At 43.0% G+C, this 27997-nt stretch overlaps 1 protein-coding gene across 2 annotated transcripts; it reads left to right on the top strand.

Annotated features, from left to right (window-relative positions):
* The first annotated feature begins 59 nt into the window (after positions 1 to 59).
* On the top strand, positions 60 to 27997 carry ndst2a (N-deacetylase/N-sulfotransferase (heparan glucosaminyl) 2a). 2 transcript variants are annotated; one of them, XM_074645583.1, is made up of 15 exons: positions 60 to 214; positions 9982 to 10035; positions 10313 to 11948; positions 13319 to 13406; positions 14404 to 14558; positions 14786 to 14971; positions 16937 to 17065; positions 17931 to 18113; positions 18344 to 18440; positions 18553 to 18676; positions 20893 to 21067; positions 21195 to 21365; positions 22509 to 22618; positions 23617 to 23719; positions 25407 to 27997. In XM_074645583.1, the coding sequence occupies exons 3-15, from the start codon at positions 10875 to 10877 to the stop codon at positions 25530 to 25532; spliced, it is 2721 nt and encodes a 906-aa protein (XP_074501684.1). In that variant the 5' UTR covers positions 60 to 214; positions 9982 to 10035; positions 10313 to 10874; the 3' UTR covers positions 25533 to 27997. The 2 variants fall into 2 exon arrangements, with proteins under 2 accessions (XP_074501684.1, XP_074501685.1); XM_074645584.1 differs by having other exon boundaries at positions 63 to 214; positions 9985 to 10035.

Below are 27997 nucleotides of genomic sequence, written 5' to 3' on the forward strand. Positions count from 1 at the left end.
AAAAAAAACAAACTTTAGATCCATTATTTCGGGGGGTTACATTTTAAACCCTCCCCCCCGGTTTTGTCAGAGTTGGTTGAGTCCAAGGTATCCAGCAGAGCCAAGATGGCGGAGTGAGCAGCGATGTGCTGAAGTTCACTTTTAACTCTGAACGCTGTAGCTGGTTCTCCTCCGCTGCTGCTGGCCGACTGGAGGGTGTCGAGAACCAATAGTGGTGAGTCCCAAATCACTGATATATAGTTCACGTGTTGTGACACTGTCTCAAAGCTGAGAGTTGTGTTGTGGCTCCAGTGAGTAACGTTAGGTAGCGGTGGCAGCCTCAGCAGCAGCTAGCAGCTGTAACGGTAGTCCAGCTCCAGGTATCCCAGTGGGGACCGGGTCTGGGGTCTGGGTCTCTCTCTGATCCACTGGGCAACATGATGGGTTCATAGAGGTAGTAGAGCATGAACAAGGTCCCGGTCCCGGGTGTGTTGATATGTGCAGAGTCTCACCCTGAGCCACTGTGAAGCTGGAGTTAGCTATATGCTAACATGCTAACATTAGCCACGGTCTGGTGACACTGTTGCTCTACACAGCTAGCTGTTAGCATGCTAGCTGGACTCTAGACGAGCAGCTGGCTGCAGAAATAACGTTTTCTCTCATTTCTTTACTGCTGCTTTTCACATAATCTTCTTCTTCATGTAATGGCACTTTGGTATGATGGCACCGAGATGCTTTCATTGTTATTAACAACTGTGTTTGATTTGTTGTGGAGCACCATATAGTCATCAGTGCGATGGTCCATCTGAGGTTACACAGTGTGTTTGTGTGTGACGTTGTGACTCAGACTGGGAGCTGTGTTGTTGAGCTGCTCCAGGTTGGATGCTTTGATCACCATCTGCCTGCTACAGTTAGAGCTATAGATACTGTTAGAGACCTAGTAGTAGTACTCTGTTAGCAGTAGAGCTGCCTGTTGTTTGGGACTACTGCTGTAACATTAGGTCAAATGTCAAACATAGAGTTGATTGCTGCTAAGTGAGGAATTCAAGGACTGGATGAAGCAACTATTGATGTTGTGTGTGTGTGTGTGTGTGTTTGTCTGTGAGTGTGTGTGTGTGTGTGTGTGTGTGTGGTTTTTTTTGTCTGTGTGTGTGTGTGCATGGGTTATAGTGAGTTATTTTGAAATGATTGAAAAGTGACTTGTTGAATGAGGCTTTGAGAAAAGGTGTTACCTGACTCAGACTAGACTACAGCCTGGTCTAACTCCATTTCCACTGTGACTGAATGAAGTTGCAGCTATGTTAGTGCTGTGCAATTAATCCAATTTTGGCTTCCAACGATTAGGAAAACCAGATAATCGAGATAAAATGATTATTGTGCCACATTCGGTTTCACAATGTCGCTCTCGTTTTGTCTTGTGTTATAAATCCAGCAACAACTTCTCTTTCCTTTACAGCTGAGCGCCTTCGCCCTGCTTGGTTGGTCAGGGACGGCCGCTCAGTGTGGGCCAGCCAGCCAGTAGGAATTATGGACAGGGGAATAGACTTTCCAAATTGGCCCTCCATCCACACTCGCTCCCGGTTGTCTAGTTTCATATCATACAAGTATCTTCACTCCAGCTTTAAAACAGAGCCCGCTACAATGGCTTTTATTTACAAGTCTTGCCTAGCTCCTCACCTTTTGTACGTTCAGCTTCACCAGTCATACCTGGTGCTTCTTCACACTTTGCTTTGGCCAGAAATGTGGCCATTGCCTCTCTGATCCTTTCATTTTTTTTGTTCTCTCTGTACCTTGACTTTTATTTTTGAGCCACCCATCAGGGCTTTCCACAAGGATATTGAGTAGCCAGCCAGGGGGAAACAGCAGCCAGCTAGGGGGGTCTGGGAGCGGATCTTGGTTCCTCTGGCACATTCCGATGCCACTGTTACCTTCACTGTAAGGTTTATCAAGACATGCAACAATGATAGTAAATGTATTGTTTTACTAGAAACATAAATGCGCTCTCATTCAACTCAAATAAACAAGGTTATTTTAAGGGGGGGCATGTTTTTAATCCCATGTCTTATCCAGCCGATGTATTAGTTTTAAATTAAATTATTTCTAAAATAAACTTTTGACAAAAATAACTCTAAAATAACAAAACATGTGAATCACTTGACTCAAATCATGTGAATCTAGTTATCTGAATCTCTCTATGTTATCATATAGAGTAGGAAGTTCTATGACATCAGATTTTTTTTTAGGATTAGGGGCATCTGAATGCGTGTATAAATCCGACCCTCTGGAGGTAACGTCATTTCTCATTGATCAGCTGGAGCGACACGGATCAGGCTCCAGTGTTTCGCATTAATAATGCCCACCATAGTTTCATAATGAACCGTCAATACTTTTACACTTCTCTAGGACACCCAGAGGACCTCTCCCGGTGCATTTCCTCCGTGAGGTGTGCACACCTCGGAGCTTCTGGGGTTTCAGACGCACCATTTTCACAGTAACAGTGGGGGGGGTGGGGTATCGGATGACAAGTTGAAAAATGTTTTTAATGATAACAATAAAACTTGTACTGTCAGTGATATAGGACATTAGGTAAATTGTTGTACTTGATCCCATTTAAGGGTTAACCATAGACCTTTTCATGGGACCCCCTCCCCGGGCCTTGGGCTGGAATTTGCCAAAATGTAGATGCAATTTCTGAAAATCAACGTTTTCCCTGCTATTATAAGCGTTTTTTCACAGTGCCCAAACCGAATGATCAGAAAAAAACTATGCCGCTATGTTTTGGTTTCATTTACGGGCACGCTGCTTCTCTCCTCTGATCGCTGTGTTGGTGATTCACCGAGAGTGAGGCTCAGCTGCTGCTCACACACACACACACACAGTCATGTCGCAAAGGCCCTCTCAGACGACTAGCGTAGTTCACTACACGACTCTAGCCCTGATTTTCCACTCGCCAACAGTTTTTGGAGCTTCCAGAGAAAAGCTCCTCCACCTGTTGGGGAGCTACAGCCAATGAGAGCGTGAGACACGGGTTTAGGGGAAACCTTGGGGAGGGCTCGTCAGTCAGTCTCGTTAGTCATCCAAAATGCTAAGGAATTCGACACAAATTTAGAGCACTTTATTTTACAAAAGGACGGAATAATTTGTTTTATAGCTGTATTGAAGCACTTTAGTTGATAAAAATAGTGCAATGTTGTGATACATCAAATAATCAAGAGAAAACAAGAAAAAAAAGTCCCGTTAGAGAAATAAACGAATCGCAGTGCAGTGCTGTGTCGGTGCTGGAGCTGAGGTGAGAGCGAACGATGTTGGTGGACGGTGCACTTCCAAAATGTCCCGAAACTGCATTTCAAACGGTGGACCTCTGAAACATGTCTATCCGTCCTCCGGTGTGCTGTGACCGGCGTGCAGCTCCTCGGTGCAGCATCACTAGCCAGACGGCCGCCTCGCCAGGAGGAGACGGTGAAGAAGAGAGCGAGTGAGAGAGAGTCGGTGTGTTGAGATAATTCTTGTCTCATTTTTGGTCTGATAAACAGTAAATTCATCTAAGCTCGTTTCATCTAAACTGGGTTAAAAAACAATGCAATCTGGTTTCTATGGTAATGAATTACGTCTGACTAATAACTACACCCCCATTTTCTGTTTGAGAAAGAAGAAGAAGTAACAATGGCGCGAGGGTGGGGGGGGGCTTTAAATCCTAAAACACAGAATTCAGAAAAATTTGAATGGAAAAAAAAATAAAAGTGATTTCATAGGGCCCTAATATTTCCTCCGTACTGGTGCACCACGACCGGATTTAGGTCAGTGTTGCAGTGTTGTGGTATCTGATTAGGCTTCAAACTCATTGATTTGTTCCTCAAACTGGACTTCCAGATCGTATTTCATCATCTCTCCACTGGTACATGAAACATGCATACACCAGATCAGTTGTTTATGTTCCAGATCTGCAATTTACTGAGCAAAAGTATCCAGAGAACTCTCATCTTGGTACAAGTCTGGTATGAAAGAAAAGCAACAACTGTGTTCACTGTTCACTGGGGAACTTGAATGTGCCCAGTGAATTTCATGCCAGTGTGCCTATTAGTCTAGTCGATGTTACACAGTGTTTGGGCACATACCGATTACATTACTTGCCCACCGCCCCCACCTTCTTTTTTGCTTTTTGTTAAAGAAATAAACCCCATTTAGTAAATTTTCGTGTTTCAGCGCTGTGTTATCAATACATAGTACGTACTAGAGTACAGTCTAGATGCCTGTAATGTAAATGTAATGCTCCATCATAAGACTCTGACCTGTTGGTAAATCACTCCAAAAGAGACAGAACAGTGGCCAGGTCAGCCGGCGGGCTGTCAGATTTAAGTTAATTAAAAATCAAAACAGCGTTTTGGAGAATCCATACAGTATCCCAAAACCTAATATCGCGATATTTTCTTACACCCCCTAGTAAAAGCTCAACTGGACCAGACACACAGCCCTCCAACGTTAAAGATCAATGTAAGAACGTAAGTTAATAAACGTAAATGTTTATCAACGGGTGGCAAAATGTCCTCACCGTGACATCCCTAAATTGCTTTTTGAATCACCCTTTTTAATCCTAATAATTGGTATCCTGGTAGAATTTAAATGAGTGAGGCTCTGAAGGGGCACATAGAGAATGAGGTGAGGTGACCATTAAAAGCTGATTTCCCCTTTGTGACAGCCCCAATCTCTGACGACTGAACTGAGCCGAGACCCAATTAGTGCGGAGCTGTGTCGGCCCAGGCCCACTTCTGTCCTGAGAGCATATTACTGATGTCTGAGATAACACTCGATAATTAAGAGGAAGGCCCTGGGATGGTTTTCACAGAGAGATAGTGTTTGTGTTTGAGGGCGAGGTCATTAAAAGCCTGCTGCCCTGTGGTAAGTGGAGCGACGTGAAGATTTCTGGATTTTAAACTGCTTTGTACATGTGGACTGAATCCTGCCACCTACACAAACATTGACATTGTTTGACTACAAAGAGAGACAACAATGGAAGTATAATGCAGAAAGCGAATGTAGTCTAAGCGTTGACTGATTATTTACCTTGTTTTCAAAATGTTATTATTGCATAACTGAAAAACAAAGAGTCATGGACAGCATTGCACATTTTTTGAAACAGCCATCATATGAGGGCCTGGGCTCCGGTGCTAGTATAGTGAAGACCAGCAAACGTCCTCTTATTCAAATAGAAAACCTTTTGATTGTACAGTTTTTAAGATGGTTTGGAGTTAAAGTTTCAAAGCCTAACTTTTACACCGTGTTCTAACCTCATTGTATCAAGCCGCTTCCATTTTCAGCAAACTGGTGTCGGTCCAATGTTTGATGCTGACGCTTCCTTTAATAATAATAATAATAATACATTTTATTTGGTGGCGCCTTTCTGGACACCCAAGGACACCTTACAAGAATGAATTAAAACATAGACAGATAAAACAATATAAAAACAACAGGACATGACAGAGACATATTTGTGTGTTGATGGGTGCTCCTATGGGATGCACCTATTTTTAGATGTGACGGCCAGGTGTGGGGGATATGGATAAAATCATCAATCGGTGTATATGTAATTTTATACAACAATAACAATATACAGTATGCTTTGCACACGCTGGAAATTCATTAGTCAAACATCTAACCAAATAAGAATGTCTGCTTTTTGCAAATCCAAGGTCAAATCAAGGTGTCATCACAATGATGTTCTGTAAATGCTTATCGATCTGCATCATTGCAAACTTGCAGCAAAGAAGTCGTATGAAGATTGGCACTCATGATGTGATACAGTCACTTGAGAGAAACTGTGAGAAGCTGAGGACAATTACATGTTGAAAATGGCAAAAATGAAAAAATGAGTGTGTGAGAGATAGTAATACCTTTAAGTGTTAAGTGTCTACCATGTAGTGTTGAGCAAATTCTGCTTTTGGCAAATCAGGACCGCTCTAAAACGGAGGAGCAAATTCAACTGACGAAACCTCAAACTGGACTTCATGGCTCATATTCCATCTTTTCACAGACACCTGTAGCATCACATCCAAACTATGGAAGCCCCCTTTTGGTTTGAACACAGTGCGAGTTAGACTCCTCAATCTAAGAAAGGATAAGGATGTAATATATTACATACAGTATGTGAATGTACTTAGCCAAAGACATTCAGACAATTTGGTTTATTAATAAATTCTATTCATATTTTTTCATGCAAAAAAAAAATCCCTGATGATATACAGTTACTTTGTGTTACTTTTAGTTTGGTGGTTGATGCAGTTTTTCATTTTATGCAACGATTTTAAAAACGGAGTTAACTGCTTTTAATTAAACGTGATTAAACAGTTGACTGTTTTTATTGATTGACAGCCCTGCTATTAAGGTATTCTTCCCACAGTGAACTATCATTCAGCTTTTTATCAGCTCCTCTTCCCGTGCCCTTAACGGTAGTCTCAATGTCTATCAAGTGAAATCTGATTAACAGCTAGTATAACTCCCACGACATCAAAGTGACAGACAAAGAACATTTGAAGGTCAGGAAAGTAGCAACATGCTGTAGAGCTGCTGACATTAGTGTTTGTGCTGCTATAAAAAAATAATGCCTTTGTGTCGTAGGTTGCTCTCTGCTGTATATTTGCTCTGTGCCTGCAATATCCTTGCTCTTGAGTTGGAAACCAAGTGTGACAGGGACGGGGCACACATGGACATGAACAAATATGAGCACCTGGACAGAATCATGTAGCCAAATACAACAGGCCTGCAATGAATGAATCTACCTTTTTGTAAAACGTGTATATATATATATATATTTTTCTTTTCTCTAAACATTATGGAAAGGACCCTCCAGCAAAATAAAACATATTCTTTACCTTTCGCTTGATCCCGTCTGTTTCTTATAGTGTCAAAGTCTCGCTCAAGGAGAAGTCTCGTTGTGAAATCTGAATATCAGGCAGGAACAGGTCCTACTCTTCCTGTGTGGGCATAGTTGTCACAGCACCCACAGGAACACCAGCAGTCTCCCAAGCTTTGTGGCCTTGCAGCGGCTGGTTCACCCTCCAGTGCCTTGTTCTCATGATACAAGGCAGTGCAATTTTTAACAAAAAAATTAAATAAACCAACTATTCAAGTGAAATAAAAGGTGTTTTAACCTGCTGCGTATGTTCTCATTTTCAGTATAAACAGTAGAGCAATAATATAGCGATCAAACTCTTAGTGATCAAACAGCCTGGGACAGAATCATTCCTATACAAACGCTGTTTAAATAATCTGCGTAAGTTATCAAGTAGTCCACCTACAGTGTTCATTTGAGGTCTTTTCATACATGAACACATATGGAAAAACATTTTAAAACTACGTTAGACTAACGTTATTTTTGTTTTTTACTTTACTTTACTTTTTTACTTTAATTTACCTCGCAGACCGTCTGCTTTCTGGCTGGATACGTGAGGCTGATGCTGCGTGCACATAGATATCATGACGGGGAAAGGAAAGTCATTTTCTCTGAATGAAAAAACAACAGCACACGGGGAAAGCACCTTTGGGGTGAAGCCGCCCTCGCCAAGTGGATTGATAGCGCCTGAAAGACCGGTGTCCGGCCCGCCTCCCTCCATGCCAGTCCTCTCACGTGGAGAGTGAACCGGAGTAACGTTTGACATTTCTTTACTAATAAAAGTTCTAAAAAACCTTTCATATGACGTTTGTCGTCCTTAAATACAAGGTGCAAATCCTTAATATCGATACAATCGATTTTATATCGATATACGTCTCCCGTGAAGGACAACTTGCCGAGTACCTATCGATGTAGTTGGATCGTAGGATTGTAAATCAATACGTCGATGTAAGTAGATGAATCGTTACACCCCTTGTAGTTTGTCAGCATGTAGGCTGTTGGTGTGTGTGTGTGTGTTTCTACAGAAACAGTTGTTTCAGGGCATTATTGGGGGTTTCTGTGGAAAGTGTACCTAGAGAGTGAAGTGGGAGGGTGTGTTAGAACATGTTAAGACACGACAGGTAGGCTGTAATGAATAGTTTGTTCAGGAAGCTTTCCTCAGCCCCGCTCCCCCACCCTGACCGTCCTGGGAGTTCATGCTTTGGGAAGGTGTTGAAACTTAAATACCTCCTTTTAGAGGGACCTATCTACCTACCAACCTACCTGGCACAGGACAGGCAAAAAGACCACAAATATGACAACAGTGAAGTTAAGAGCAAAGTCCAAAATATTTTTTATTTTAGAACAGGCAGAGGTCAAAACCAGGAAGGCAAACTTAACCAGGCCAAGGGGCAGGCGACCCATGAAGAATCAAGAGTCCGGGAAATCAGGACATATTTTATGAGTCGAAGTGCAAGCAAGCTTTTCCGTTATACTGGAAACAGGAGCTTAGTTGGGTGGCGTTAGAGGATGTGGGCGAAACTCCAGATTCATTTACTTAAATAAAGATTAAACATGATAACTAACTGATCTTTGTTTTTATTTAATAACCGCTAATAAATGAAACCATTTGTAGTAAAAATTGACTCTGGTTCAAGTAGTAGTACATTTCAGTTGTTACCCAACAACAAGAGGTTTATGGCCAACAGTGAAGAGATGCACCATAATAACGATTTAGCTTAACTGTTTGTACAAGAACAGAATAGATTTTGAATAAACACAATGCAAGCAACAGCAGAACTTGCTATTTTAACCAGCGCAGCTGTTGAATGAGTCAATGTGTCGGACATGCCAATAAAACATACAAGCACATGCTTTTAATTTTTACGCTTCCCTTTTTCTTCAACCGCTTTTTTCCTCCATGTTAAGAATAAGTGGGTGAAGTAATGGAGACAAACTGTGCTACAGAGGCAGGTTCAAACCATGAGGAAGCACGTCTGTGTGTGTGTGTGAAATGTTGAACAGTGTGCTCTGACTGACACAACTCCAGTGGAGTGAAAAAAGAAAAACCACAATGAATGCAGACATTGTTACGTGGATCAGTAACTGGGCCTCCGATGAGAAAACCCAGCAGTGATGGGACATCGCACACACTGTGTGTAAAGACCAATTTCCAATTTATTCGAGCATATAGCCTCCGATGTCCCTTTTTTTTTCCGACTTCGGGTAACTCTTTTTTTTCACCATACATGTGTTTGCATTCCTGATTTAACGGCAGATGCTCATCATGACCACAGTCTCTCCCGCACTCCATTTATTATCTATTCCTCCCCCTCATCTTCTTCACCTTCAACCCACCTGTCTGTCTCTGTGTGGCATTTCATCATGCAGCTCTTGTAGGCCTTGGACTAATGTACTACTTGGGACTCTTGGTCGTGTTTAGATGCTGTGTGTGTGAGAGAAGAGTCTATTGTTACAGCTCTTGCAGTAATTGCTACCTATGTGTGACGCTTGTAATGTTCAGTTTTTGGGACTTTGATGTGTTGATTAAACTCCGTTTTTTTGAGGCTGTAGATTGTCATGTCTTAAAGTGAATTTCTCAACAAATACTTACATACCAAGCCATTAAAAACATCTCGCCCAATCCAACTGTCATTCTTAAAGCTTCTTTTAACAGCAGGCTATTGCAATACTTTCTAATAGGGCAAGATTACCTCTACAGTTTATTATGGCAATGCACTTTGGACACACAAATGGCATTCAACTCTGACTCCCATGTACTTGTATTTTTTTTATCAAATAACCAATTATTGTTTCTACTGATTATTCAACTGGGAGGGTTTCATGTCCATCTAAGCCTTGAAATGCTCCAACTGTCTGCCAGCTATCTATGCGGAAAGTTAATGTGATTTTTTCTTCAGGACTCCCCCAAAGAACTCCTCGTATTTCAAGTATAGAGGAGACGATGCCTTGCTCGTCTTCATTTCGTGTTGAACCTTTGCTTTTTGCTCAAACTGTATGAAGCTTCTTGGATTTGTTATTTGAAATAAACAGAGTACAGTTTTACCAACATGTTTTTCTTTTCTCTTTTTCTCCTCCTCCCTCCCTCCCCTTCTACTATATCTATCTCCGTCTAGCAGGGGTCTTCCACATCTGGATTAGAAGGTTTTCAGATCTGCTGTGTTTTCCAGGTGAGACTTACACAAACGTTTCTCAATCTACAACATTCGTAGTCCAATAATTCGGATTCATGAATTAGTTATTTATTTTTTGGATTTTTAGTTGAGTATTCCTTTAACTGATTACGTTCATAAAATTCAAACATTACCACTGACTTGCTATAAGACAGCTATAACAACTGAATGTTGATTGAAAACTTGCTTCTTCCCTCTTATCCTTCCATACCCCCTCCGCCTTGCCCTGCTCCCCTCTTTCTTCCTCTCACCCTTCTCTGTCCTCATCCTCTAGGTGTCTTTTTCTGAGATGTCTAGGCTAGGTGGCCTGAGGGGGCTCAACCCCGAAACACGGACCACCAGCACAGACAGTTCCACTGCTGAGAGACTACACGAGCCTCTACAGATGGACACAGCCACGTGTAGAGACACAGCTGCTTGAAAGAGAGAACAAGCCAAGCGGCAAATTTGGACCTGATATTCAGGTCCCAACTGGTCCCCAGACAGAGACCTCTGCTGGTGTTAGCTTTTATTCGGCCAACTTTCATTTCTCCCCCTTCAATCCCCTGATATTTGACATTCCATCCATTGTATAATCATCTATCCTTCCCTCCCTCCAGTCATCTGAGAGTGTATTTTGCGCTGCAGAGCTAGAAGTGGAGAGCAGGTAATGGATGATGCTGGCCATGGTGACCTAGGGTAAATGGCTATTCCTCAGCACAGCTCAGTGCCAGTATCTACTGCTCAATCTTCCTCCTCCACTCCCCCCTCCTCTCACCCCTACTCCACCTCTCTGCTCTCCCTCCCGGTTCACCGCTGCTGCTTGCTGCCCAGTCCCGCCTCTCTCCTCCAACACCATGGTAGGTGCCGGCTTGGGTGTGTGGAAGCTATTGCGAGGCGTCCGCCAGCTGGAGCTCCACCGCCTCATCCTGGCACTTATCATCTTCTGCTTACTGTCCATGGCCTTCCTAGCTTACTACGTCTCCAACAGCCCCAAAATCAAGGAGGCCCCCCCTTTACCCTTCAGTGACTGCGGTGGTGGAGGGGGGATATCACCGGGAGCGAGCACCGGGGCCGCCGGAGGAGGGCCAGGTGTCCAGAGGGCACCGCTTTTCCTTCCCCAGCGCCCGGGCCGACTACGACAGGTAAAGGCGGTGGACAATTCCAGGACGGAGCCCGTCGTTCTGGTGTTCGTAGAGAGCATCTACTCCCAGCTGGGCCAGGAGATTGTAGCCATATTAGAGTCCAGCCGCTTCCACTACCGGACAGAGATCGCTCCTGGTAAAGGAGACATGCCCACATTGACAGAGCATAACCGTGGACGCTACACACTGATCATCTATGAAAACGTGTTGAAATATGTCAACCTGGATGCGTGGAACCGTGACTTGCTGGACAAGTACTGTGCCGAGTACGGAGTAGGCGTCATTGGCTTTTTCAAAGCGAATGAAAACTCTCTTCTGAGTGCACAGCTCAAAGGTTTCCCCCTCTTTCTACACTCACACTTGGGACTCAGGGACTACCGCATCAACCCCAATGCTCCTCTACTCTACATCACCAAGCCCAACCAGGTGGAGCAGGGCTCTTTACCGGGGGATGACTGGACCATATTCCAGTCCAACCACTCTACCTATGAACCAGTGCTTCTGGCCAGTACTAAGTCTTCTGAGGCACTGGCACATTTTGGACCCAGCCCCTCGCGGGCCCTCCACGCCACAGTCATCCAGGATTTAGGGCTCCACGATGGCATTCAAAGAGTTCTCTTTGGGAACAATCTCAACTATTGGCTTCACAAAGTGGTGTTTGTGGACTCTATTGCCTACCTGACAGGGAGGAGACTGTGTTTGTCCTTGGACCGCCACATCCTGGTGGACGTGGATGATATATTCGTTGGCAAGGAGGGAACCCGTATGAAGGTGTCGGACGTGGAGGTGGGTGAGCCGCAGTCACACAAGAGTGTCTTTACGACAGTCACGCATGCACAATGACGCATACGCACGCCGTCATCATGTTTCAGTTTGTTTGAAGACCTATTAGTAACCTGTAAGCAGCCGGTGGGCAACACAGTCCTGCTTGGATAAATAATAGAGCTACAGTACTACAGTAACGGAGGTACCATTCAGTTATTATTATGAGGCGTTCAAAGTCTGCTCAGAAAAAAGGACTATTTGGCGAAGGTATATTACAACGTTATCATGATGTGTTCAAATGTAATCTTGTAAAATTAAGTTTTTGGCGAGACACTTGAATAAATCCAGTTGTTTGAAGGAGATGTTTTCACATCAATATAAAATAGATATTAGAGAAGGAATTATGACCTGTTTAACTTCATAACAACTTTTCCAAGATTTGTTTTAATCAAAGCAAATATTTAAATCATAATCATTTGAATTGTGTGTTTTTATGCAAATAACCACTCTAGATGACAATAACAAAGTACAGTACTGTGTACACTACCCTCGCTCCACGGTGTAATTCCAACACTGTAATTTACCAGACAAAAAAATACTTGCCTGCCACAGTGGCAGGAAGTGAAAAAACTTAATTTCAGACTCGACTGGGTCAGAGCATCTCCAAAACTGCAGCTATTGTAGGATGTTCCCGGTCTGCAGTGGTCAGGACCTACCAAAAGTGGTCCAAGGAAGGTGAACCGGCGACAGGGTCAGACCCGAGGCTCATTGACGCACGTGGGGAGTGAAGGCTGGCCCGTGTTGTCCGATCCAACAGAAGAGCTACTGGAGCTCAAACTGCTGAAAAAGTTAATGCTGGTTCTGATAGAAAGGCGTCAGAACACACAGTGCATCGCAGTTTGTTGCGTATGGGGCTGCGTAGCTGCAGACTGGTCAGGGTGACCATGATGTCATAATGTTATGGCTGATCGGTGTATATTAATGGCACTATAGTGTTAATTGCTGCACTTAAAAAGATCTGACAAACTGTCACCATATGGGCTATGATGCCTACATTAGAAGGCTTCACCAACACTGAGCAGAGAAAAACAGAGGTGTAACAAGTGTAAAGCAGCAGCTGGATATGGCCAGACTAATGAAGAGAATAGAGATGTAGAGTTCTGTGTCTAAGCTGCTGATTGTGAGGTAGAATGAATGCTTATTAAATGCTGGCTTTGAGAACTGTATTTCGCTCGGCTTTACATAACCAATGCAGATGTGATCTCTTGGTAAATTTGATTTCCAACACTTCCTGCCTTCTTGTAATACACTGACTATGGATAAGTACCTCACTATTGTGAAATAATATTCCCACTGACTAAATATGAGGTGTATTTTTCATCCTTTCACAGGCGTTGATCAACACTCAAAACAAGCTGAGAGCACTGGTTCCTAACTTCACCTTCAATTTGGGATTTTCTGGAAAGTTTTATCACACAGGTATGGAACTTCTGACATTATTGTATCTGTTTGAAACGTTATCTTGCTTCAGCTTTGGATCTTTGAAGAGGAAAGTTTAAAAAAAATACAGCACTAGTGTCCTGATGATGGCCATCATCTCTGCCTTTAACACATCAGTCTTTCGTGGGAATTTGCAATGTTGTGTTTGTAAGAATTATTATATATTTTTTGCCCTTATTTATCCAGGAAAACGTTTCCTGTTAGGCCCGTGCTTCTCTAACCTTTAGGCCACCATTGACGCTCGTCGATGCCTCTCAGACACATTCCAGCTATCTAGCATGCTAAATATCTGGACCTGTCGGGGACTCCGGCCACGAGCTACAGCCAATGAGAGCGCGAGACGTGGGTTGATGGGAAACCTGGGGGAGGAGGGGTCGCCTCTAACAAAAGGAACTGACTGTATGTGCTGCATTTGCAACACAGAGCAAAGTTGTTGTTGCACCGAGAGGAATAAATAGTAAAAAAAGAGTGTGGGAACCGGTGGAAACGGGCCATTTTGTGAATGTGTGCCAATGACAACATCAGCAATGCGTCTCGCGTCCTCATCTGGGGTTGTGTGTAGAAGGTAACCTTCGCACACTGTGAAATTTGATCTGAGATCTGCAAAACTCTGCCCGACGACCTATCCTAACCTTAACTATTCAAGATAAATGCCTAACCTTAACCGTCTCGCAAGATTTTCCCCAGTTTGCTGGTTCCCTTCTAGACACGACCCTCATCGGAGATTCCTCCCGGTGAAATATCTCATAGTGTGTGACCTCCTGTCGCCGGTCAGTCAGTCATTCAGTCTTTCAGGAAAAAGCACATCGACTTAAAAACTCCCAATTACAAGACAGCAAGTCGTGTAGTGTGAACAGTACCGCGATCTGAGGCACTCAAATTTATACAGACCCTGACATAGCAAGGATAATTATTATGGATCGGACCACATTTCTAATGAAAGCGTGTGTGCACGTGCTTGTATGTGTGTTTGTAGGTACTGATGAAGAGGACCGGGGCGATGACATGCTGCTGCAGCACAGGATGGACTTCTGGTGGTTTCCTCACATGTGGAGCCACATGCAGCCTCACCTCTTTCACAACGTCAGCGTCTTGGCTGAACAGATGAGGCTCAACAAGATCTTTGCTCAGGTTAGCAGCGCTAATACACTGCAGTCATGGCCAGTGTGGCTACATAGAGCATGGAACAAGTATCTAGCAGTGTATTGCTAGCATAAAGACATCATGGCTACGCTGTTAGTGTCGGCTTTAAAGACTATTCAGGGCTAATAGACCTGTTCTAAGCACTGTCAGAAATGTTACACTACCTCCTCATTTGCCCTCATCCTGTCGTCTCTCCACACCTCCCTCTCTTCCAGGAGCATGGCATCCCAACAGATATGGGCTATGCAGTGGCTCCGCACCACTCTGGGGTTTACCCAGTTCACAGCCAGCTCTATGAGGCCTGGAAGTCTGTGTGGGACATCAAGGTGACCAGCACCGAGGAATACCCTCATCTGAGGCCAGCTCGATACCGCCGTGGCTTCATCCACAACGGGATACAGGTCAGTCGGTCAAAAATGAAGGCAGATGAAATTATGATGAAACGTCCTTTTCTGTGAGACAGTTTTAGCAGAGAATAGTTCTCTGTGAAAAGTGTGCACAACAGTGTGTGTGGATTAACCCCGAAGAACAGTGACATTATTTCTAAAAGTCACTTTGAGCAATTCAAATGTACATTTTGGATGCTTTGAGCATCAGAAATGAAATTTATATTTACCTCCGTTCTTTTAGTTTTAGCAGATAGCGATGGAACTTCACTAGACTTAACTTGAATCATCACACAGACAAAGAAATTGTTTCCAGTACAACTCAGTTCAAAGGATTAGTCGCATGTATAGCATCAGATTTATGTCATACGTCGCGAGCGCAATAAAACATTCTCACAAGCAAATGATATAATTTCATTGGTGCAGATATTAACTGCCACTCGTACGATATAAGTCCTTGCGCACCGTAACCGAGAGTTGTACAGGCAGCTGAAAGCGAGAGCCAAAACTTAGAGAGAGGCAAAGAATGGCACCTGCATGTATAGAGCTAATAGGGGTGTAAGAAGATATCGAAAAAAAATTGAATATCGCAATATTATGTTTTGTGATACTGTATCGACTTTCAAAAACACTATTGATTTTTAATTAATATTTTACATGCAAAGATTAACTCGGTCAATACTTTAATTCATTGGCAAAGAGATGTGCCCTCTCAAAGTAGTGCTATGATTTTACAGGGACTCTGATAAATGCAAATGCAGATCCAACTGTTCTGATTGCAGTAAAAAAGTAAACTTTTTTACTCGGATTTTATGCATATGGTGGTGTGTTCTTTATTCTATGACAGTTTGAAAATTTGATTAAAAAATCGCAATATATATCCTTGCTTACAATATCGCAATATATTACATTACATTGAATCGTTACCCCTGTATCGTGATACGTATCATATCGCCAGATTCTTGCCAATGCACAGCCCCAAGAGCTAAGCACCACGTGCGAGTTGAGTTGTGCTTCCCTTGGTTTCCGCCCCCAAATTGTCAAAAGTCAGGTTGATTCGTGTGAGCACAACAGTGTTGCATATCGCAAAATAAATCCAAATTCATAGTACTTAGTTGGACAGAGAAACCTGCACACTCAGGAGCACGTTACATAGATGCAGGAGTCCAGAGATCACAGACCCTTTTTGCAAAAGGAAGAAAGTGTCCTTGAAGCAGGATGTTTTCTTGGACAAAGACCTGTTGCAAGTGGAACAGGTAGTGAGCAGGGATATGATCTGATCTGATTGTGTTAACACCGTGGAGGTAAACAAGAGTATGTTATGCATTCGCTCGTCACTCTTCTTGCAAATCCTGTGTGGATCAGAGCCAAATGCTTCACCGCTGTTTGGTCATAAACCTACACTTTTATTTATGAAAATACACGGATACAGATTTTCCACTCAGTATAAAGTAAAGGGTAATCTGCTGTTAACGGGTCTGGCTTGATATGTATTTTATTATATTGTGCAATGTGTCCGAGGGAGAGGAGTTTCCATGTGAATCTGCTGTGATGGGATTTAGATCAGGCCTTTCTCCATCTCCAGTGGGAACACATACTGAAGGTCAAATGTAGTTTTCAACCAACAGTAGCACTTCAACACTTGAAGCACCTGCACAATGTAGCTGAAACACATGCTAAATAAACCTGTTTTACCCTTGTGCATACTGACACATCATCATTGAGTGCCGGTTCCTATTTATATTTTCTGAACACTTTGCAGTTCCAGTGTTTTAATGGAGTGCAATGGGGCATTTGAGAGCAGTACCCAGAGCAAACAAAGGATTCAAAATGGATCAGGCTTTAGCTGTACCCGTCGATCAAAACTTAACCCTGACTAGTCACTTAGCTAAAAATGTCCCCAGTTTGTAAAAATGTCCACAAAGAACACTTACTCACAAATATGCAGCAAACAGCTAACGATCTCTTTGTGTGTTTTAGGTGTTGCCCAGGCAGACCTGTGGTCTGTTCACCCATACAATCTTCTATAATGAATACCCAGGAGGTTCAAAGGAGCTGGACAAGAGCATCAGAGGAGGAGAACTCTTCCTCACTGTCCTCCTAAACCCTGTAAGAACACCACCCCCATGCACACACCAGGGTCTCATGACACATGTCTTCTAGGTTTAATGATAATTTTGGTCTTGACAGTTCTGCTCATGGACCCTCCTGTATTTCTCATTTGTCTTCCTCTTACTTTTTCGTCTTCCTCCTCCTCCTCAAAATTCCCGACCCTGACTCACTGCTGTACAGCAGCTAAAATTATTGAAGCTTTTGCTGAAAAGCTAAAGTGATAATAATTAGACAGCATAGTCACATTCAGAAACAGCACCGATCCTGGTTTTAATGTGACCAAGCAGAGATGTGGTCAGATCAAAACCAAGGAGCAGTGATGTACAGAAACACTACAATGTTCCAAACAGACAGAAAGGCATCATGGGACTTTGTTTTGACTGTTCTCATTGAACTATTTGACACACGCAGTTACTTTGATTCATTACTTCATTACTAAATACCATGTTTCCATTTAAAAGAATAAGTATTTGGTGTGATTTTGGTCATTGTACTGTTAGTTGAAAGTTACAAGTAAGTTGTGTTGAAGGGGTATCACATCTCATTTAGACTGCTTAGTTTAGTTAGTTAATTGTTTTGTATTGTCCTGCATGTTTAGATGCCTCATTATGTTTTTTGTGTGAATTAAATTGTAATCATTATTCTGCTAAATGAGTGTCTCTGAAACACTAACGGATCTCGATCATTACTCACTTGTGGCCAACATGTGAAAACACTGCTCTCTGTTGAGTTCATAGTCGCTCATTATTATCTAGCTAATTTTGACTCCTGCTGGTTTGAGCTCAAGGACTAGTTGCTCTGACAACAGCTCCAGGTAAATGTTAAACTCACTTGTAAAGTATGTCGTTCCCTCTCAATCCAGATCAGTATCTTCATGACGCACCTGTCTAACTACGGCAACGATCGGCTGGGTCTGTACACCTTTGAGTCTTTGGTGAAATTCGTCCAGTGTTGGACCAACCTCAGGCTGCAGACGTTGCCTCCCGTCCGGCTCGCTGAGAAATACTTCCAGATCTTCCCTGAAGAGAGAGACCCCCTCTGGCAGGTCAGAATATTCTTTTTTTTTTTTGAAAGCTCACTTTTTTTTTTTTTTTGCAGCTTAATCCCAATGTTCTTCGGAGAAAAGGAAAGATGTTGTACTCTTTTGAAATGTATTTTCAGAAAGATAGCTATGATGTTGTCCTTGTCTTAATCCTCTTTGGACAGTTGGGTTTTTTTCACGACCACTGGAATTAAAGCATAATGTATTTGAGTCTTGGTGTGATCATTTTTCAGAACCCTTGTCATGACAAGAGACACAAAGATATCTGGTCTAAAGAAAAGACATGTGACAGGCTCCCCAAGTTCCTTGTCATTGGACCACAGAAAACAGGTACCACACTCTATCTCCATTCTCATCTTTATCTTTGCCTATATATATATATATATATATATATATATATATCTCTTCATTATTATTATAAATATCTTATCTTTTACCCAAGGCACTACAGCGCTTCATTCATTCCTGAGCCTCCACCCAGCGGTCACCAGCTCCTTCCCCAGCCCCACCACCTTTGAGGAGATCCAGTTCTTCAGTGGAGCAAACTATGACAACGGGATTGACTGGTAAAGACGGGACTACCATGTACTGTACACTGCCTTCAGAATGTCCTCAGTACTCAGTCACAGCCTGAACACAACAGAACTTCAATTTGAATTATTTTTTCTTTTGGTGGTCTTATTTTCTAAATAAGTTTCAATTTGGCTGAACTGGTTCTTGCAGGGGCTTAAAGGATAAAGTCTATCTTAATATAATACTCACATGACAGGCACCCACTGAAAGTGTTAGGAAAATCATTCCTCCTCCCCATACTGGCAGTGAAGTGATCTTTCTAACATGCCTACACTGTAAAAGTTATGGTCGTGAGCCGCAGTGGAGGGATATCTCCTGGTAGTCGCATGCAGGTTAGTCGCCAGTGATTCCCCCTATACAGTATATGGCGCTGCGCAGCTGCAAAAACATGACCGCTGCTGCTGAAGAGGAGAGGACAGCAGAGGGGAAATAAAGGTTGGCAGTTCGCTGAAGAGAAAGGAATGTCTGACAGCGGTGGATGATGCCTTATATACTGTGTTCGGGTAGCCACGTCCTGATTGGCTGGCTACGTTTATGCAATGTTCAGTGGGCAAATGCGTTTTTGTGATTGGAGGAGGGTATTACCCATAGAGTCCAATGAAGGGCGGAGCCTGTGTGAGTTAGAACATTGTAATGAAATTACAACTTAGATCAGGGGTGCCCAATACGTCGATCGCGATCTACCGGTCGATCGCAAAGGTAGTGTGGGTAGATCGCATGGCATTAAAAAAAATTCAAAAAATGTTTTTTTTAAATTTAAAAAATAAATAAATAAATAAATAGACGTCAGCCTATCAGAGCAGATTGAGAACTGTCTGTCAGAGTTTGACAGACGCTTTCAAGACTTTGTTTTACTGGAGCCAGTCGCTACATTCATGTGCTACCCTTTTCGGGAAGATGCTGAGGCTGATTCACTTGCATCAAAAATTGCAACACTGTTTCACCTGAACTCATCTGGAGTGGAGGATGAGATTTTGACACTACAAGCTGACATTCAGCTTAAGTCCAGGGCCCATGGACAGTTCTGGAACTTACTCACAGAGGAAAAGTACCTCAACATGAGGAAATGTGCTACCTCCTTACCTGCATTATTCGGCTCCACTTATTTATGCGAGTCAGCCTTTTCCCACATGAAGATTATTAAATCCAAATACCGTTCCACCTTGACTGATGATCATTTGGAAGTGTGCTTGAGGCTGGCTATCAGCAGCTACTGTCCGGACTATGCATCCCTGGCTGATTCCATTCAGTGCAAGTCATCAGAGTAAGGTAATGACAAAAAATGTACGGAGTTATATTGTACAATATGGGTTCATGCAGTTATGCAAGGTACACCAACATATATTGTACATATAAAGAATACTCAATATATTTATAAATAAATATATGTTTTGCATTTTTATAGTAGGTAGATCATTTTGACTTGGTCATTTTATAAGTAGCTCGCATGCTGAAAAAGTGTGCACCCCTGACTTAGACGATATACTGTATATAAAATAATGATAGTAGCAGTGGGTGTCGAGCAGGGCCGGGGCAGCCGACGCAACCACGGAGGAGAGCTTTATAACTTCTCTGTTAGTAGGCAGCACAGACTCGTGTCATTAAAGCAGCACAGTTCCTCTGTAACACACTCAGAGGCCCCCCCACACATTTTTTTCCTAACAAATCGTGTGATGAGTGCTGTTTTTACACACTCACGCCTCTGTCTGCGCTCAGCATCTCCTCTCATCCCTCTGTGTGTGCGAGTGTAGACGTACCTCAAAGTACAAAGTAGTAGGTGTTCCATGTATTCCACATGCACCGGTTATTTTCTTCTTCCTGGAGACATGTCATAAATGTGAGTGATTTTTATCATTGAAAATATCATTACATTAAAGTAAATTAACACTGATAATCCAACAGTGTGGTGATGCAATAAAAGTGTATTTTCCTAAATGTTGAGACACCCCATATGTAAGCCAGACAGACATTTTTCTGCTGATTACTGAGCACAAATGTACTCAATAAAACTCATGAAAACTGTCTTTCAACTGTCCCAACAATAACCAACCCTTAACTCACCAAGTTAGTTTTCAGTCTGACATTGAATCTCGTCTGTGATCCCAGCGGTAACACAGTAGAACAGAACATGAATGAATGAATGAATGGCCCGGGGATGTGAATACTTCTTTAGCGGACTTGTAATTGTTGTTTTGTTTGTGATCCTCAGGTACATGGACTTCTTCCCATTCCCTTCCAACGTCAGCACCGATTTCATGTTTGAAAAGAGTGCCAACTACTTCGACACAGAGGCCGCGCCTAAGAGAGCTGCTGCCCTGCTTCCCAGAGCCAAAATCCTGGCAGTGCTCATCAACCCGTCTGACAGGGCTTACTCCTGGTACCAGGTGAGAACCAACACACGCTCTGCAAAACTGTACACACATCAGTGCTGTGTACCACCGTACAGACAAATCTCTTTATTGTTAAACCTTTTTTGTGTGTGTGTTTGTGTGTGTCTGTGTGTGACCACAGCACCAGAGGGCTCACCAGGATCCCGCAGCCCTCAACAACACGTTCCTTGCGGTGGTGACGGCAGGACCCTCGGCCCCCAGGGACCTGCTGGCCCTTCAGAGACGCTGCCTTAATCCCGGGGCCTATGCTCCTCACCTAGAGCACTGGCTGCAACACTACCAGCCCGGCCAGGTAACACACACACACACACACACACTGCAGCACTTGGACATTAATGTGGTCCAGTCTACTTCATCATCACAGTCAACAGTCACAGTATTTTGACCTAACGTGTCAAATTTAGAAAAGACGAATGGCGCTGACAAATGAAGCCGACACGGAAGTATCAAAAACTTCAGTTCTTTGAATGGCCACCGGAGGCTCCAAAAGCGAGTCAGTCCCCATAGACCCCCCACCCCATGTTAAAATGCCAAACTTTGTAACAGAAATCAACATGTTTACAGCCTGGTACAAAAAACGGGTTTGGTCTCTATAGCTAAACTCCCCGTTCATGACAACTGTACGGGGAGATGAATTTGTATTTAACTCACCTTAAAGATCGGCATAATTAAGGGCTTAATGTGGGATTACTATTCCTTATTTTGTGTGCTATTTTGGATTTTTGGGTTAATGTATATTAAAAACAATAGATTCAATAATTGCCATTGCTTTGAATGTCTTGAACATGTACTGTCCAGTTTTTTATATAACATTATATAGACCCAATATTAAGAGGAATCTGATGGTTTTGTTGCCGTTTGTTTTGCACAGTAACATATTTCATGCCCGTTAAGGAAATATTAGAGTAGAATGGACTCAAAGCAGGTCTCAGAATTAAACATACAGATGTGGTCCTACCGTAGCTAATGTTAGCTATTAAGTCAGATGAGTGTCTGCCAAAGCTCTGTACATTCAGCATATTGTCATAAGGTACTCAAAGGACTCCAAGGTCCTTGTGAGCCTAAATGGAATGTCGGTTGTATCCATTCTATGTCTATGGACCCACTGAAGTCACTGTTGAATATCATGTGTATCCTGCCATCTGTTACTATACAGTATTCTTCACCTGTGCTTATTTCAACACAAATGGATGCAACCAGATTGCATGTTGTCAGTGTCCAGCTGTTACTGATGTATCCCATGTTGCTGTTGGATGGGTATTTGCCTGAGGAGGACCAGTTAGGTCCAAACTAAGCTCCAAAAGTAGAATTGAAATGAGAGTATACTTCTCAGCTTTTGTAGTTGCATGGAAGCAGCAGCTGTCCTCCGCTCTTCAAACTATCATCTACCACTGTCAGTACGAGTCACGGATGATACTGCCTCTGTGTGTTGCAGTTGCACATCGTAGACGGGGCCCTGCTGCGCTCCAACCCAGCACTGGTGATGGAGGGAATCCAGAGGTTCCTCGGTGTCACTCCCATCTTCAACTACACCCAGGCTCTAATGTTAGTCATGCACACACACGCACGCACGCACGCACACACACACACGCAACAACACAAGCAATAATCACACTTAAAGATTGACTCCATCTGCGTTCTTTTCCGGGGGTTTCAAATGGAAGCGTCCACTCAGCCGTTAGCTAAAAGCAGTGACGTAGGCTATCGAAGTAAGCTAATCAATAAGGTTATGAATAATGTGAACGCTAGCACTAGCCGAGTCAAAGTTAGCTGTGCTAAGTTTAGAAATGACTGGGATTTTTTTTTAAGTGGGGTTGTATGTATACTCCCGTGTTCTGCGAGGTAACATTACTGTTTTTGGTCAATGGAGTCTGGTGGCTTTGAAGAGAGCTATATAAACGGCTTCAGTTCCCCGTTGGAGAGGGCTGTCTGACGGAGAGGTAAAGAGGTGAAAATATTCCGAATATAACATACACTTAAACCTTTCAGCATATTGTAATTCAAGTGTCAACTAGACTTCTGCACCTCCTCATGGCTCTGTTTTCAGGCTCTCAAAAAATCTAGCCCGTTATATCGCTGTCTTCGATGCCACCAGACCCCATTCACAAAAAACAGTCATTTCCAAACTAACCTGGGGTCCACAGCAGTACATCGCTTACCTTACTGCCGGTGCTCCTGTCTGCTTCTCCAAACTGGGAGCACGTCAACCGCCATCTACGTTACTGTATGTAACGTTAATATACTGACTATAAGGATGTATATATACTGTACATGTAGCAGCGTCATCATGCAGAAACCTACGTCAGGTCATGTGGGAAAAAAGTTTTTAGAAGCGCTTGAAGGGAAAATAGCATTTTGATGCAAAAACATACTTAAACCAAAATTATAATGTTCAGATTTGAATACATAAGGAACACCACTCTAAAGCTACAGTGATATAAAAAACTCATAATGGACCCGTCCTTCAGCAGAGACATTAACCCAGCAATGTTTCCATATACAACGTGTGAAAGGTGTTAAATAACCATACGATGTGTCTGCAGGTACGATGACAGCAAAGGTTTCTGGTGTCAGCGGATGGAAGGAGGTCGATCCAAATGTCTGGGGAAGAGTAAAGGCAGGAAGTACCCGGAGATGAGCCCTGAGGTACATCTACATGTCACAAACAAATTTAAAGAATCATTTTGATTTACTAAAACTTGGGTCTTGTTTTTTATTCTATTAGTAATACGTATAAATACGATCATTATTGTACATCTGGCAACACTGGTGGCATTAGTTGAGTACGTAAATTAGGTAACAGAAGTGAGTTAAAATAAGTCAACGTTGACTTTTGGTTTTACACGGGACACCAACAACGGGTCTCCGGGTGAAAGTCCTGTCTGTTTGACACATCCACCCACCCTGACCTGTATACAAAATGACAGTGCATTACTTTTCGTAGGCATAAGTACGAACAGTGAATGAGAACAGCATTCTGCAGTAGAGCAGCAAATGTGTATTACTCCACAGCTGAAAATAGTACCCAACAAAGGCACCATTTCCTCCTGGTTGAGTAACCATTTGTTAAAAACGACAGTGACCAGAGGCCTGTACTACGAAGCGATGTCAACATACCCAGGGTATCTTCTCGTTATCTAGCTTAACTAACCCTAACAATCCTATGACGCTGGTTATCAACTCGGTAAATCAGCCCAGGGTTTCTCAATCTGGCTATGAGCGCGTTCACATGAACGGGGCGGTGTTTGCAGCATCTGACCAATCACAGACATGGACAAGTCCACAGACTTGCAGACAGACAGGCAGAGCGGCACATTTTACTAAGGAAGAGCAAACTATATTAGACAAATACAAAGAAGTTAAACTCATAATCCAGACGACTAAAAGTAACACAGTTGAAGCTGCCAAACGCATGAAGGACAGCTGGCAAAAGAAAAAACTCGATGTGTGAATGCGTAAATTACCAGACTTATTCATTTAACGGAATACTCAAACCCCGTCTCCAGCGGTGTGAAATGGATTTAAGAGTAAGTAAAAAAATAAATATAAAAACATAATTCAAAGCGGTAAACACCCACAGCACACAACCAGCTGTCCTTCCTGCATTTGTTTGTACACTAATACGATGTGTACACAATGTACTTAGTTACGTAGTGCGTGAATACCGCCAGGGTAGCATCTCCAATCAAACACGGCTGTTGTGCACTTGATGATTGCAACATTTGACCGCTTCTTCTTCTTCTTCTTCTTTTTAAAGGCAAATCGCAACCAACGTTTGATCGTCGCACACCAAAATATCTGCCAGCTTGTTTGCTCACTTGACAATTATATGTAAACGGAGTAAAAATGAACGAGATTTTACTTCTACGTATCTGCCTCGGTTTGCTAGCTAGGTAGCTAGCCGCCATTTTCACAGTTTTGGTGGTCCTTCCGTTTGTGCTCGATGCCAAGATGGCAACCATTGAGGGTGAGACGTGTCCAGCATTCCACACTCAACTATTTTCGATATTTGTCAGTGTGAACGCACTTATGCACTCTAAATAGCACGTGTACAGTAAGTACGGAAGAATGCATATTGCCTCACAGCTTAAGCCTTTTTTTTAAATGAAACTTTTAAACGTTTACATCTTCAGTAGGAACCAACGGGTTTGTTGCTGAGAACCACGGGCAGGGTCGGACGAATACATTGTTTGTTTCATCATGTGTTTCCACCATCATGTCGTTGCACTTTTAACTTCTGTTGTATCAAATCATTTGTTCCTCTAGTTCTTCTGATCCCTGACATTTCCCAATCTCTTTGTGTGTGTGTGTGTGTGTGTGTCTGTGCGTGCAGTCGCGTGCCTTTCTGGCCGAACACTACCGTGACCACAACATGGAGCTGCTGCGTCTGCTGAATCGGTTGGGCCAACCGCTGCCGTCCTGGCTCCGCCAAGAACTCCAGAGCACAAGCTGGAGCTGAGGCCAACAAGCTCTCGCACACACAGACAGACGGACAAACACACCACAGAAAAAAGCCGGGGACCGGAGTCTGGATGAGCTTTGAGGCTCTGGATTAAACTAGACTACCTGATCTGGAATCAACAGCAGCACACACTAAAAGAGCTACAAAGGTTTTAGCTGATGTTACTGGTGCTCCTGTTCCACGGAAAAAAGAAGACAGTACGACGTTAGATCTTTGTGAAAGTGTTGGTCACTGCTGGTAGAAGGATCCCAGTGGACTCTCCCTCCAACTCCTGATTTGTTGCCAACCTCTCGCGAGCACTGGGCAGCCCTCAGCCTCAGTTGGTGTGTTGGAGGCGGAGGGCTGACACTGTACGCATCAATTTGTTGTGGATCCAGAGGACTGGGTGACCAGCAGGTTTGGGGGGGGCATAAAGAACAGGTCAGACAGCCTTAACGTGAGGAGAGAAACCGTGCGGATGTGGAGTGTATAACTGGATACAGGACAAACATGCACAGACACGCATACGTCTCATCTCACCACAAGAATGATTGTAAAGCATCGTCAAAACGCAGTTGTATATGTTCGGTTTGAGGGGCAGGTGGTTAAACAAAACGGCCATCAGCCTGAAGCAGACAGTACACACAGAAAGTCCATATCCTGGTCCACACACACACACATCTACCTGCAGGTTCAGCCTACAGTCGGGGGTGCTGCGTTCCCTCTTATCTTCACAGTTTCCCGGTCGGTTTTACTGTAGCGACAGACATTTTAAAATGGATTTAGCGGATGTGATGACGGGTCAATGTAAATATCATGTGTTTAGATTTGACTTAAGGCCAGGTCTGGTCCAGGCTCTGCCCCAACACTAACATCCCGCCAGTGAGCAGCTTTATTCTATTTTGTTTATGCACAGAGATAAAGATGTTTTTTAAATGATGATAGACTGTTCTCCACGTTGGCTACGGTCTCTCTCCATTCTGGCTTTTAAACCTACATAGTTTTTTTGAAAATGTTTTTCGACAAATCGAGGGAACCACCCAACGTACCGCTGAGAAAAGGTTGTGTTGTAAGACTGGATTTTTTTAGTTTTCTACTTCTGGAACCAGAACATGAGAGTTCAGGTTTCACTTCAGTTCTTAATAATGTAATATAATATCATTTAATAATGAGTGGGATCGGTTATATTGGGTGTCCGGTGTCGATGGAAAACAGTATTTTGTTGTCTGGCTGGAGGCTGCTACTGAGGCTCATGGGTACTGTAGTATGAAGACTCATTCTACGTACCAAGCTGACGGGACAACCCAGTTGAAATATGCACAACTGTTAGCCTATTAGTGGGGTGGAATTTTCCAAGAGATGGGGAGCATTATTATTAAAGCGGCAGTATATTTTTGTCATCATTGGGCAAAAATTCCACAATAATCTTTCAGCATATTGTAATTCAAGTGTTCTGAGAGAAAACTAGACTTCTGCTCCTCCTCATAGCTCTGTTTTCAGGGTTTAGAAAATCTAGCCTGTGACGGGAGACTTTGACCAATCACAGGTCATTCCATTGAGAGAGAGCGTTCCTATTGGCTGTGCTCCGGTAACATGTGACCGGGACTTGGCGTTCCTTCGCCAGACTTCACAATGGCGACGGCGTCACAAACTTTCTCATTTTACAGCTAAACCGTACACTACAAGATGATTCTGAAAACATCTGAGGAGAGAAATAGGCATTAAGGTAACATTATATTGATTCATATTTGATCAGCGCTGCCTAGTTTGACCGTTTGGTCAGAGTTCGCAAGTGATTGACAGCCGGCTCTCATAGACGGCAGCTGGACAGCAGACCTCAGATCAGCTCTTACTGCTTGTTTTCCTCCGGTCTATGAAATCTTGCAGATGCACCGGAGGACACAGAGGCACATGATTTTTTTCAAGTTACCTGTTTCATGTACTACTGTCACGATACAGCGACCGTTTTTTAAAAATATATATTTTTTAATCATATTTGCTCCAATCTCGCCTACTTCAGCTTTAACCAACTTGGACAGTGGTAACAGTATTATTTGGTCTTTTTTATTTATTTTGTGATCAATCAAAAAATGTTTTCACCATTGTAATAGTGCTAAACATTGAAGCAGCTGATCCTGACATGATGTGATCATGAGGCACAGTCCTGGACCAGAGCTATTTTAAAACCCAGTGTGGGTTTGTGTGAGACTGTGAAAGAGGGATAAGCACCTCAGTCAGTAAGAGAAAAGAAAAAAAACTGTCAAATATCTTCTGAAAAACCAACACAGAAAGCTAAACACACGTCACCCCACACACACATTCACACTCTTGTCTCCATCCGAGGACGGTAACGTGCGAATGACGTATACGTCGGAGCCGGTATGGAGACAAATCAGAAGCTGCTGTCTTGTTTTCTGTTTGTTTTGTATAAATGTCAAAAAGGCCAACACTGTATCATCTCTAATAAACACACAGAGAGGTTG

Source organism: Sebastes fasciatus, chromosome 9 (assembly GCF_043250625.1).
Source record: "Sebastes fasciatus isolate fSebFas1 chromosome 9, fSebFas1.pri, whole genome shotgun sequence".
Taxonomy (NCBI): Eukaryota; Metazoa; Chordata; class Actinopteri; order Perciformes; family Sebastidae; genus Sebastes; species Sebastes fasciatus.

Coding starts and splice junctions, on each gene's coding strand:
- ndst2a (XM_074645583.1), top strand. CDS start 10,875: ATGGTAGGTGCCGGCTTGGGTGTGTGGAAGCTATTGCGAGGCGTCCGC. Junction 18,114..18,343: donor AGAGAGACCCCCTCTGGCAG/GTCAGAATATTC, acceptor ATCATTTTTCAG/AACCCTTGTCATGACAAGAG. Junction 22,619..23,616: donor AACTACACCCAGGCTCTAAT/GTTAGTCATGCA, acceptor ATGTGTCTGCAG/GTACGATGACAGCAAAGGTT.